The sequence below is a fragment of the Hermetia illucens genome, chromosome 5 (genome assembly GCF_905115235.1).
Source record: "Hermetia illucens chromosome 5, iHerIll2.2.curated.20191125, whole genome shotgun sequence".
Taxonomy (NCBI): domain Eukaryota; kingdom Metazoa; phylum Arthropoda; class Insecta; order Diptera; family Stratiomyidae; genus Hermetia; species Hermetia illucens.
In genome coordinates this window covers 103,489,879-103,501,720 of record NC_051853.1, presented here as the reverse complement: position 1 = coordinate 103,501,720, position 11,842 = coordinate 103,489,879, and the positions used below count along the sequence as shown (strand labels likewise).

Sequence of the window (11,842 nt, the reverse complement as noted above, 5' to 3'; positions counted from 1 at the left end):
TTCGTCGTTATGTAGGCTATGGAATCGTCCATCCTCATGTAGGGGGCCAAAAATTCTTCGGAGGATTCTTCTACCAAACGCGGCTAAGAGTTCGCAATTCTTCTTGCTAAGAACCCAAGTTTCCGAGGAAAACAGGAGGACTGGCAAGATCATTGTCTTGTACAGTAATAGCTTTGACCCTATGGTAAGACGTTTCGAGCGAAACAGCTTCTGTAAGCTCTCTCTGTTGGCTGACAACAACCGTGCGCGGATTTCATCATTGTAGCTGTTATCGGTTGTGATTTTCGACCCTAGATAGGAGAAATTGTCAACGGCCTCGAAGTTGTAATCTCCTATCCTTATTCTTCCTGTTTGACCAGTGCGGTTTGATGTTGTTGGTTGATTCGTCTTCGGTGCTGACGTTGCCACCATATATTTTGTCTTGTCTCCATTGATGTGCAGCTCAAGATCTCACCCCGCCTGCTCGATCTCGATGAAGGCAGTTTGTACGTCTCGGGTGGTTCTTCCCATGATGACGATAAAGTCAGCATAGGCCAGTATTTGGGTGGACTTAAAGAGGATCGTACCTCTTGCATTTACCTCAGCATCACGGATCACTTTCTCGAGGGCCAGGTTAAAGAGGACGCATGATAGGGCATCCCCTTGTCGTAGACCGTTGTTGATGTCGAATGGTCTTGAGAGTGATCCTACTGCTTTTATCTGGCCTCGCACATTGGCCAGGGTAAGCCTAGTCAGTCTTATTAATTTCGTCGGGATACCGAATTCTCTCATGGCCGTTTACAGTTTTACCCTGGCTATGCTATCATAGATGACTTTAAAGTCGATGAATAGATGGTGCAATTGTTGTCCATATTCCAACAGTTTTTCCATCGCTTGCCGTACAGAGAAAATCTGATCTGTTGCTGATTTACCTGGAGTAAAGCCTCTTTGGTATGGGCCAATGATGTTGTGGGCATATGGGGCTATCCGGCCTAGCAAGATAGTGGAGAATATCTTAGAGATGGTACTCAGCAACGTGACACCTCTATAATTGCTTCACTGTGTAATATCTCCCTTTTTATGTATGAGACAGATAATGCCTCGTTGCCAATCGTCAGGCATGGATTCGCTGTCCCATACTTTGAGCACAAGTTGATGAACCACTTGGTGTAACTGGTCGTCTCCATATTTAACCTATTCGGCTGTAATTCCATCGGCTCCTGGCGACTTATGATTTTTTAGCCGATGAATTGCACGGAATATTCTTCCTAGACTTGGTGGTTGCAGTATTTGTCCGTCGTCTTCAGTTGGCGGGACCTCCAACTTGCCGATGTTCTGGTTGTTCAGTAGCTCATCAGAGTACTCAACCCACCGCTCCAATATGCCCATTCTGTTGGAAATCAGATTTCCCTCTTTGTCTCGGTAAGATGAGCATCGAGGTGTATAAGGCTTCATCCTGCTGACTTGTTGGTAAAACTTGCGCACCTGGTGCGGTTGCTCCCTGTAATTTCCTAGTTCACAGACTTGTTGGTTCTCCCAGGCTTCCTTTTTCCATCCGTGAAGTCGTTTCTCCGCTCCACGGATTTCGTGATAAGTCTTTGCGCGTGCCCGCATTCTTTGAGAATGCAACATTACTCGGTATGCGGCATTCTTTCGTTCCGTTGCTAGCTTACATTCATCGTCAAACCAGTGGTTCCAACTCCTTTTGCGGCTGGGGCGAAGTATGTTTGTGGCCGTATCCGTGATAGCGTTCTTCATGTAGTTATGAAGATCATTTGTTGATGCTTCATCTCCAGTTCCTCTGTTGATTGCGGTTATTGCGGCATCCATTTGCCTCTTATCGGTTTCGCAGAGGGCTCTGTTATGGATGGCTTCAGTGTTAATTCTCACCTGATTGTCAGAGGGGATTCTAGGTGGTGTTGTTATTCGAGCTCGGAGCACCATGCCAACGAGATAGTGATCCGAGTCTATACTGGCATATGTTCTGACATTCATCAAGGCTGAGAGGTGGCGGCGTTCGATCAACACGTGGTCGATTTGGTTGAAAGTGGTCCCGTTTGCAGAGGCTCACGTTTGTTTGTGGACCGCTTTCCGCGCAAACCAGGTACTTCCAACAACTATTTCGTATGACCCTGCTAATTGAATAATCCGCAGTGCGTTACCATTGGTATTTTCGTGTAACCTATGGGACCCAACGTATCGCCTGAATACGGGCTCCTTCCTTACTTGGCTGTTAAAATCCCCAAGTATGATTTGGATATCATATCTGGGACAGGCTTCGAGGGTTCGTTCAACTGCCTCGTAGAAGGTATCCTTCTCCGACTCTGCAGTTTTCTATGTAGGGGCGTGAACGTTAATGAGGCTTATATTTCTAAACTTGCCTCGCAAGCGCAGAGTGCATAGTCTTTCGCTTATGTTTTCAAAGCCGATAACAGCAGGTTTCATTTTTTGGCTGACTAAGAAACCTACTCCAAGCGCATGGTTTAGTGGATGGCCACTATAATATATGGTGTAGCGGCTCTTCTCCTGGAAACCGGTGCCTGTCCAACGCATCTCCTGTAACGCTGTTACATCAGCCCTATATTGGGACAGGGTATCGGCTAGCTGCTTATCAGCTTCATCTCTGTACAGGGAGCGCACGTTCCATGAGAAAATGCGCAAATCCTTATTCCGTTGTCGTTGCCGGGTTCGTCGTTGTATAATCCGTCCAGTCCAAGGCTCCTGTTGTGGCTTCGTAACAAGTTGTTTTCGGTGTAGGGTTGTCAGCCCCACCCAACCCCCAACCTGGAGGACCTGTTGGTCCAATTTGTCCCGTTTGTTGTTGTCCCAGCGGTGGAGATAGGGTTTGGTAGTAGAGCTGTTGGTGTTGGTTCACCAGGCATTTCCTAGGTTTTATGCTCCATCGTGGGTACCAATCCACGTTTGATTCTTGATTAAGTAGGTTGCCTAGACCCTTCCAAAAAAAATGTTTGACCCCCTGATCTTTAGCCAGAACTGTTTGGGTCGGTCTAGTTCGACATTTCTTCCCATAAGTTTGTTTTTGCCCTCCTGATTTCTTCCTTCGATCGTTCAGTTGCCTGTTTGCTCCTGAGGAAATTAATCGACGTTGCAATGGGTTTAAGATTTAGTCTTTCTGCAATCAGTATTTCATGTTCAGTGTCAAAATTGAATTTTCTAAAGGTTACTCCGTTGCAAAAGGCGAGCGCCACTCCGCCATATCCACCATCTCTCAATCTGGACACTAAACAGTATCTAACTGTACTTTGAAAACCGGAGAAAAGTTTCTTGCAGGGAGACTATGTCGATGTTGTTTAAATTGTAAAATCTGGTAGTCTCGTCCTTACAGTTCACTATGTTTTGCATGTTCTGGTCCTTACCATCGGTAGAATTGTTAAATTGAAGGAAGCATTTTAAAAAACATTTGTTTATTACTTTAACGTTCACAATAGGACAATACTTAATCCACTTACAAAATTCTCTCATTGTTCATAAAACTCATAGCTTAAATCACACAAAGGCAAACACACATCATACACTTCTAATACGCCGGATGGGTCACCATTAAAATTAGAATTTGTCTATGTACAAGGCAAAGCGGCCATCGGCACGTAGTTTAGTCATCAAATCTCTTGTGCTTATTCTTCAGGGTAGAAGAAGGCCCTCCGAACTCTCTGTTTTGGTTCTCGTCGTCCTGTCGCTTCTTGTGCAACCCGTGGCGGATGAATCTTCCGGCCGCTCCTTGATCCAGGACCGGTCGAATCGTATTCCTGTCGTGCAGCGCCTTGTCCCTCATCATCGCTTGCCGGACTCGAGACAGTTCGTGTTTGATGTCATGCTACGAGTAAAATATCAAATTATCTAGTATACTTGGTCATATGGGCTGCACCTTACATTGTTAGGATCCATTCCTTGTATCTTTACGTACATCCAGTAGAGCGAGTTTATCGCGTACGAAAGGTAGAGGTCATACTTCACCTTCTCTTGGGTCGAAAGACGCTCATAGTCTCTCACCTCCAGCATTTGCTGGATACTTTCTTCTATTTTATCGAGTGTAGCCGATATGTTTGTCACTTTGTTAACAAAGTTGGTATCGTTCTTTAATTCACCGAAGTCTATCGCTTCAGAACCCATTTTGCCTCTATCACCCACTTGTTTACTGTTACTGTCACCACGTGAGTGCCGGGCAAATGTCAAAATAAACGTCAACTCAGGATGAACAACAGTGGCTTACATTATACGTGCTCTCAACTTCGGTATCGTACTGCAGCTTCTTTTTCGGTGATAGTAAACATGTGAGCTGTCAAAGTCATGGCGGAAAGGAACTTCAAGGAATCGTTCAAATTCTATAAAGCGCGCTTTCCAGCTCCTGATCTCAGTGAAGTTCTTGATGTGGATAATGCTTCCGAAGAGGTATTTTTTTATGTTATTCATATACCCGTCGAAAGGCTCATACGGCTTCTTTATTTTAGACATGTTCCCCATTCAAGGCACAAACATCCGGATCAAATCCATTTCCGCTAATTCTAAAACCGCCGGATAAATGGCTCTGTTACGAAGTAAACAATCGTCCTGGGTTGATATTCATTAGGAATCCGTTCACAGCACTTGGCCAACGATATTGGGTCGTTCGGAGTGTACGTGACTACCCACAGGCGCCAAATGTAGTCAATCTAATCCCAAAGAAATTTGAAAAGGAAGTCATCGACGATTGGTGGCGAGCATTCAGGTCGGCCAAGGACCCAAAATTCAGAGAGAACTTGAAGGCATCCATGCGCTGGGCAACACTTGGATACCACCATGATTGGGATACCAAAGTTTACAGTGAAAGCATGAAAAATGTGTTTCCCACCGATTTGAGGGAGATGACGAAATTCTTTGCGAAGGCTTTAGGCTATGGAAAGTATTCTGCCGAGGCGGCAATCGTCAACTTTTACCCTCTGGGTACCACTCTGTCCGGTCACACGGATCATTCGGAAGCGGACTTGGACGCTCCTTTATTTTCATTCAGGTGAGTATGTGATGCTTTCCCCCTTTTGCGACTCAGTTAAGTTATGCAAGGGTTATTCAGCTTCCATCGAAATCATTTTTATGGGACTGTGCATCCTAAGGTCATTCGGTCTCCATGTTGCTTTCTGTGTAGCGTCCGCGGTCTCCAAGGATAATCTGACAAGAGAGTGCATATAATTATATGTAATATTCCTCCTTTTTGCCGTTTTAACACTCCTTCACTTTCCCAATTTTTGCCATCCCCATCCCGACATTCATTTATTATATATTTTATTCAATGCCGGGGTTGGCGCAACGAGGAATTAGTGGGATTCGGACTGGCGGATGAGGTTGAGGATTGATCAGCTGATGTCGGTGGGAGAGTTAGATTTTAAAAGGGCATGGATTAAGAAAGTGGAGGAGTGGTTAAGTCGACTATTGTCTTGTCGCCGTGAATGAAGAAAAACTGGTGTCAGTTGTAAGAACGAGTAGGATAAAGTGGCCATTGTTCAAGGATCGCGGATTTAGATCTTCCTCCGTTAGTTCCCTTTTACGTAGTTTTGCAGTCGTCCTGCTAAGGGCATTGTGTCGTCACCATTGAGGTAATAGTATTAGTTTATGAGTAAACAAGTTGTATGTGAGTTGCGGGTCTATGGAGTACGTGGAGTGCATCGTTGCAAGTGACAGCGGATCCACCGTGATGGATATAGTTTTCTATTTCCTTCATGTCTTCGTCCAGTTGCCGTTATGGAATTGAAGTGTTTAGGATAAGTGCACTAGGGACGGGAGAAACAGTTTCACATTCACTGAAGATACAATTCAAGTGAGGTCGGAAAGGCAATGTATAAAATGGAACATTACATTACCTTAAAGATTAATTCCAAAGATGTGTTAAAGAAGGGAAAGAGAGGAAAAAAAAACAAAAACATTTAAGTTTTCTTCGTGTGTTGCACCGGTACCTTTGGAATGCAACAAAAAATGAGATGGTCCAACGTCTCTAACGCCGAAGCAGACATTCTGCACTGGTCGTTCTCCAACCGCTCTTTCATTATGAATGGCACACATGAATTCCTCCGTATCAGCAAAGAGTTCCCTAGCATGCAGCCATCTCCTCGACAAATGATCTTGATCTGTCTTCACCCTATTCAGAGGATTGGAAAATCGATCCTTCAAGTTAAGTGAAGTCAGCCCGCAATCTGCCTTACAAACAGCTCGCCTGCTCTTTGCTGTAAAAATAAGCGCTAAGCGAATCGACTGGGCAGTGAAGTTGTGCCGCCAAGTCAACAACGTCCCTACCTCTGATGTTATGAGGCAGGCGCATCCGCTCCATGGCAGAGTTTGTATGATGTATTCGGAATTTGGACATAGAAGTCCGTATCCGCCGCTAGACATTTTCCAGGTCGGTTTTCGTTCGCAGTAAAATTTCGAATTATATAAGCCAGTGAAGGAATAGCGAATACATTATTTTATTCTTCCCCAATAGATGCGATTTCAGTACCAGTACCAGTTTGGACAACAGAACACCCTTCAGATCATCAACTAGACCATGGGTTCTTTGCAAAATTGCTAGGTTGTAAAGGTCTGCCTCGATCATAGCTTGGATGTGGAGTTCATCAATGCTATGTAATGCGGCTCGTGATGATCCTTGCGAATGACTTGAATTCAACACTTGTATAATTCAAATTCCATCCGAATATCACGGCTAAACATGTCTACTATTCGCAACAGGCATTTAAGGTGCCATGAGTACCAGCATACAACCTGCCGTTATCTAATCGCATCAAGTTCGTCAGCCCGTACTCAGCACGTAGGCCATACTTTATTGCGAAACTATGCCCTCTAGCATCATTCAGTAGCCATAAAAGGGAGTTCAGTGCCATGCTCAGTGATTTCCCCTGGAAGATGCTCATCCGTAAACGGTTAGGCTCTGAGGTATTGGTACCCTCAGATGAGTGCACTAATAGATGGTATGTCACTCCTCCATGACTGTTGCCAAAAGCTTTATTAGTTTCAGATCAATGCGATACAGATGTAGGACAAAAGCCTTGGCATAAAGAGGTTTCTTTGGCTTCTAGTTGCTTATCTTACAAATACTGATAATGAGTTGCTCTTTGCAATACCTTGACCCGCGTCGGCAGCCCTTGTGCTTCTCGAACAGAATGAAGATGCGCATTGACTCTTTCACTAATTATGGACGTTATGCATTTGTAGAGGGTTGGTAAGCAAGTAATCGGTCTTGTGTCTGCGTGGTCCTATACGGTGTCCTTCTTAGGAATAAAGTAGGTAATCCGCGCAGTGAGGAAGAGTGGAAATCCCTCTGGGCGACTGATGACCTGATTTATGCTGTTTGCCAACCGACCATGTATGCTGGTGTACTGTTTGTACCAGAAGTTCTGCATCAAACCCAGACCTGGGTCGTTTCAGTTCTTCGGGCTGTTTATGGCTCATCGAACTTCCTTTTCAGTAACGTCCGCAAAATTCATGCTCGGGAAAGTGGCATTGCCTTCGAGCCTCATGGAAACCACCTTGTCGTGGTGGGGTAGCCCTTGGTAGTTTACTACTACACTAAGGGTGCCCAAAAACATGAAGATGGGAACAAAGCATTGTAATTCTCCAAGTGGTAACAAGTCATAGACTTCGAATTCATCTGCGACTTTGAGAAATCATGTCGTGGCCGAAGCACGGATTTTGGAGGCTTCATCAGATTCATGTTCTCCCACGGAGAAATCTGTTTAAGACAGGCTCTCTACTTCAGTCGAAAATCTGATTGTGGTGTATACGGCGGGGTCAGTCAGAAAGGATAGTACAGCAACTCCCTTAATTAGAGGAACTGTAAAGCTGACTACGGCCGGCCTATCGGTGACACAGTTGTCTAACTCTTCCAAAAAAACGGGAGAGGAAAGCTCGGCAGAAGGAAACTTCACCCACAAACGAGGGAGGCTCCTAGTCGACGACAACGGAACGTACTGTAAAAGAACTGGAAGTTTCTCGGGAATGAAGACATGGGCGTTGCTAGACCACCAAGTGTGGCGATATCCAGAGAAATCGGATGCAGGAAAGCGAAACTTTCCGCGAAAGGTGAGGACGAGCTGGTAACCCCGGTGAAATCCGCACTGAATGCAACAGACTCTTCAATTAGCGGCGGTTTTCATATTACTGACTGCACTTATGTCTACAAACATAAGAGTTAGTCGAATTAAACTGAAGCATACCAAAGCCTCTTTCTATCTACTGGCAGCAAGGCTGGCAAAGTTGCAGGACTGTCCTTATATATTTCTGGTTTAAGAGCCATGGGTTCCTTTTAACAAAATCTGCGATATTGGATCAGTCAAGGGGACTAAGATCTTCTTCTATGAGAGATCCTCGAGATCGAGGGCCTGCGTTCTAATATCAAAATTGTGAGAGGAAACAATGCTGGAGACATTTCTGTTCACAGGAACTTGCTGCGGTCAATTTACAGTACCAGGCTATTGGTAAGAGGAAATACGTCATAGTTGCCTCTGCTTACTTACCCTATGATGTTTTGTGTCCCCCGCCAACGCAAGAACTAAGGGATCTGGTAGTGTATGTGGAATCAAGCGGCCATGAACTCTTAATAGGTTGTGATCCGAACGCTCAGTATATTTGCTGGGGCAGTAGCAAATGCAATCCTAGAGGAGAGAACTTGTTTGATTTCATCACTTCAGCTAGTCTGATGAGCCCCCTACGTTCGTCGGGCCAAGCAGAAGTAATTGACCTAACAATCTGCACTTCAAAGTTGTTAGAGCTGATTAGAGACTGGCGAGTGTTAGATGAAATCTCATTTTCAGATCATCGTTTCTTAGAATTCAGTCTGGCTATTGCAGGCGAACAGTCCGTAATAAAGTTCAAAGAATTTCTTAGCGCCAGAGTGGAACTCTCTATGCGACTAAGGATGGCGATAGAAGATCAATTGGAAATTTTGAATCGCACTCTAAAGTGCTTTGAAGAGGCTTGCCTTATTTCTCGGACCAACGTGGTAAAACTGTTCCATGGTGGAAACGAGAACTGCAAAGACTCTGGAAATCAACCAGACGACTTCTAAATCGTACTTGCAAAAGCAATAATGATGAAGACTGGTTAAATTTCTGGAATTCACAGCGTGAATATAAGAGGCTTGTAAATCGTGCGCATGGATGGTATCTACCTTGCGATGTTAAAGGAGGGTATAAAGCACTTAAAACAACTTCTGAGAAATATTTTCCGAGGATGCCTTACTCTGGGCTATATGCCTTCCTCTTGCAAGAAGGTTAAGGTAGACTTCATATGTAAGCCTAGAAGAGATGAACATTCAAATCCAAAGACCTTTAGGCAAATCAGCCTAACATCATTTTCGCTGAAATGTCTAGAGACTCTGATTGAGCGTCACATTCACGAGAAGGCGCTAAGGTCGCACCCACTAAATGAAAACTATCATACTTACCAACGTAGAAAGTCCTATGAGTCTACTCTTCACTCTTTGATTTTCCAAGGAGGATGCAACTCTGAAAGGCGAGTACGCGTTGTGGATGTTCATGGATATTGAAAGGGCGTTTGACTGTTCATCCTTCCAAAAGCTTGCTATCATTAGGCCGATATTCGCTTATGCATACGCAGTGTGGTTAGTTAAGGGGAAACAAAAGAATTTTCACAGCAAGCTACCCACACTGAAAGAGCTCATAGACTAATTCGATTAGATCTATGGGGAAACAATGGACGTGGGGGGCACAGAGCATTGGAAGAGTTATTGGAAGAATTGAATTAAGTTTTCGCAATGCCTTCTGATTCTCCAATCCCCATAAATCTGTTTGGTAGAAGATATGAAGTTATCTTGAAACGAAGAGAAAGCTGGGACGAATCAAAAGAATACGTGTCACGATATATTGATGTCTTTTACATCGAAGGCTCAAAAACAGAACTGGGTTCTGGAGCAGAAGTCTACCTCTTGAATAAAAACGAGAAGTGTGATTTTCCATTGGGATAATATACAACGGTCTTTCAAGCTGAAGATTACGCGATCCTAAGGGCGGCAACCTGGATAATTGACGAGCGGTTGAAGGGCAGGCGCATCGCAATCTGCAGCGGAAGTCATGCTGCATTGGTGGCGCTGAGCAGTGCTTTGATCACTTCAAAAATCGTTTTGGAATGTAGAAATCGATTGAAATCTGTTTCTAGTTTCAATACGATGGAACTACTTTGGATGCTGTAGAGGGAAATGGAATCTTGGATGCTTTAGCAAAAGAGGGTTCAATTTCCCCCATCCCCGGACCGGAACTAGCAATTGGGAGTCAGTAGCATTGGCTAATGTTTCTATCAAAAACTGCGAAACAGCGTCCCATAATGACAGATGACCGAGCCTTTCCTGTCAGAATCAAATAAACATACCGCAAAGTTTATCCTCTCGAAAAACGGGAAGACTTGCACTGGCCAAAATTCATCATACGTTCAGAATAGGAATTCTCCAAGATGATACGTGTCCATTCTGTAATGAGGAAGCGGAATTCACGGAACATTTTCTATATGAGTGCCCCGCCGACTCATCAGACATCAGATTTTTCGTGTTGATGTCCTACAACAGTAGCGGGTAGCATCATATCCACTAACGGAACTCCTGCGATGCATAAACGAATCCATGATATTCCGGTAGATGGGGCAGTCGAATGCAATGGACCACTAGAGCCTGAGTGCTTTTTTCCTTCCCTCACTTCAAAGACACACTTCCACACGCCTGGCAGTCCACAAGTTCCCTCTCACGCCCTACCGAATTACTATAATTTGAACGACTGAGACTTTCCGACAAGACAAGCAAAAAAAGCCAAAGACGGTTTGCATAACATTTAAATTATAAATAAAGTAGGGATGGGGAATGGGGGGGGGGGGGGGGGGGGGTGGGTAATGGAAGGAGTATATTAGAGAAGCAAAGGGGCGCTAGAACGTGAAAAATATAAAATAAAAAAATGTTGCATAGTAGCGAACGCACTCTCCCGTCAGATTGTAACCGGACAAGGTGAGTGAAACATTGCGTATGTCACAAAGCCAAGGACCCTAAAATCTCATCGTGTTCATATATGACCAATTTGGGTTAAATAGCTTTCAAAATGTGTTTAATAAGGCGAATAAGCGAAGAAATCCTATACATAACCCTTCATTCTTGGGAATTGTTATCGCAGTGAAAAAAATGTGTTCCGATAAGACAATATTTTACAATTTTAACTGTTTATTTTATATATTTCATATGTTACAAATTTTTTTCAGCTTTGGTCAAAAGGCAATCTTTCTGATAGGAGGGCCCACCAAAGAAGAGCCAGCAACAGCATTATTTCTCAGGAGTGGTGATGTTGTTGTTATGTCAAAGCAAAGCAGATTATGCTACCACGCTGTACCTAGAGTAATGAAGGATTGTCTGGAACCTTGGAAAAACTTAGGGGAGTCAAGTACAACCGTATGTGAAAAAGACGAGGTTGAACAGCCAAACTGTAAAAAAATGAAGGAAGAAACTTCGGATTTATTAGCTGAACTATTAGACGATTGTCGCGATGATTCCTTTTGGAAGCCATTTCAAAGTTATTTGGAGACAACACGTATAAATATTAATATAAGACAAGTTTTAAAAGATGGACAAACAAGTTTATAGCAATAAATGTATTTTACGATATTTTTTACGATTTTCAGTTTTCCTATCATCACCACTATGGGGTAGCTAAAGTGATTGCTCCGAAGAGTCCAATTAGCGTTGTGGTGCGTCGTTTTTACCCCACAAACGCCTAAAACCATGAATGCTGTGCTGCGGAAAAGGCAAGGGGAAATCTAGCGGACTTAGATCTGCAGACCCAACCCGTAGCATTTACGAACGATAAGAACTCCCCCACCCTTAGAGATC

At 44.0% G+C, this 11,842-nt stretch overlaps 2 protein-coding genes across 2 annotated transcripts; one reads left to right on the top strand and one right to left on the bottom strand.

The window, feature by feature from the left end:
- Positions 1–3,385: 3,385 nt before the first annotated feature.
- LOC119658022 (nuclear nucleic acid-binding protein C1D) lies at positions 3,386–4,179 on the bottom strand. The gene is made up of 2 exons (XM_038065251.1): positions 3,871–4,179; positions 3,386–3,814 (listed from the first exon to the last, which is right to left on the bottom strand). The coding sequence occupies exons 1-2, from the start codon at positions 4,108–4,110 to the stop codon at positions 3,593–3,595; spliced, it is 462 nt and encodes a 153-aa protein (XP_037921179.1). The 5' UTR covers positions 4,111–4,179; the 3' UTR covers positions 3,386–3,592.
- Positions 4,180–4,237: 58 nt separating this feature from the next.
- Positions 4,238–11,607, top strand: LOC119658021 (nucleic acid dioxygenase ALKBH1). Its single transcript, XM_038065250.1, has 3 exons — positions 4,238–4,389; positions 4,449–4,987; positions 11,218–11,607. The coding sequence occupies exons 1-3, from the start codon at positions 4,288–4,290 to the stop codon at positions 11,594–11,596; spliced, it is 1,020 nt and encodes a 339-aa protein (XP_037921178.1). The 5' UTR covers positions 4,238–4,287; the 3' UTR covers positions 11,597–11,607.
- The last annotated feature ends 235 nt before the right edge of the window (positions 11,608–11,842 follow it).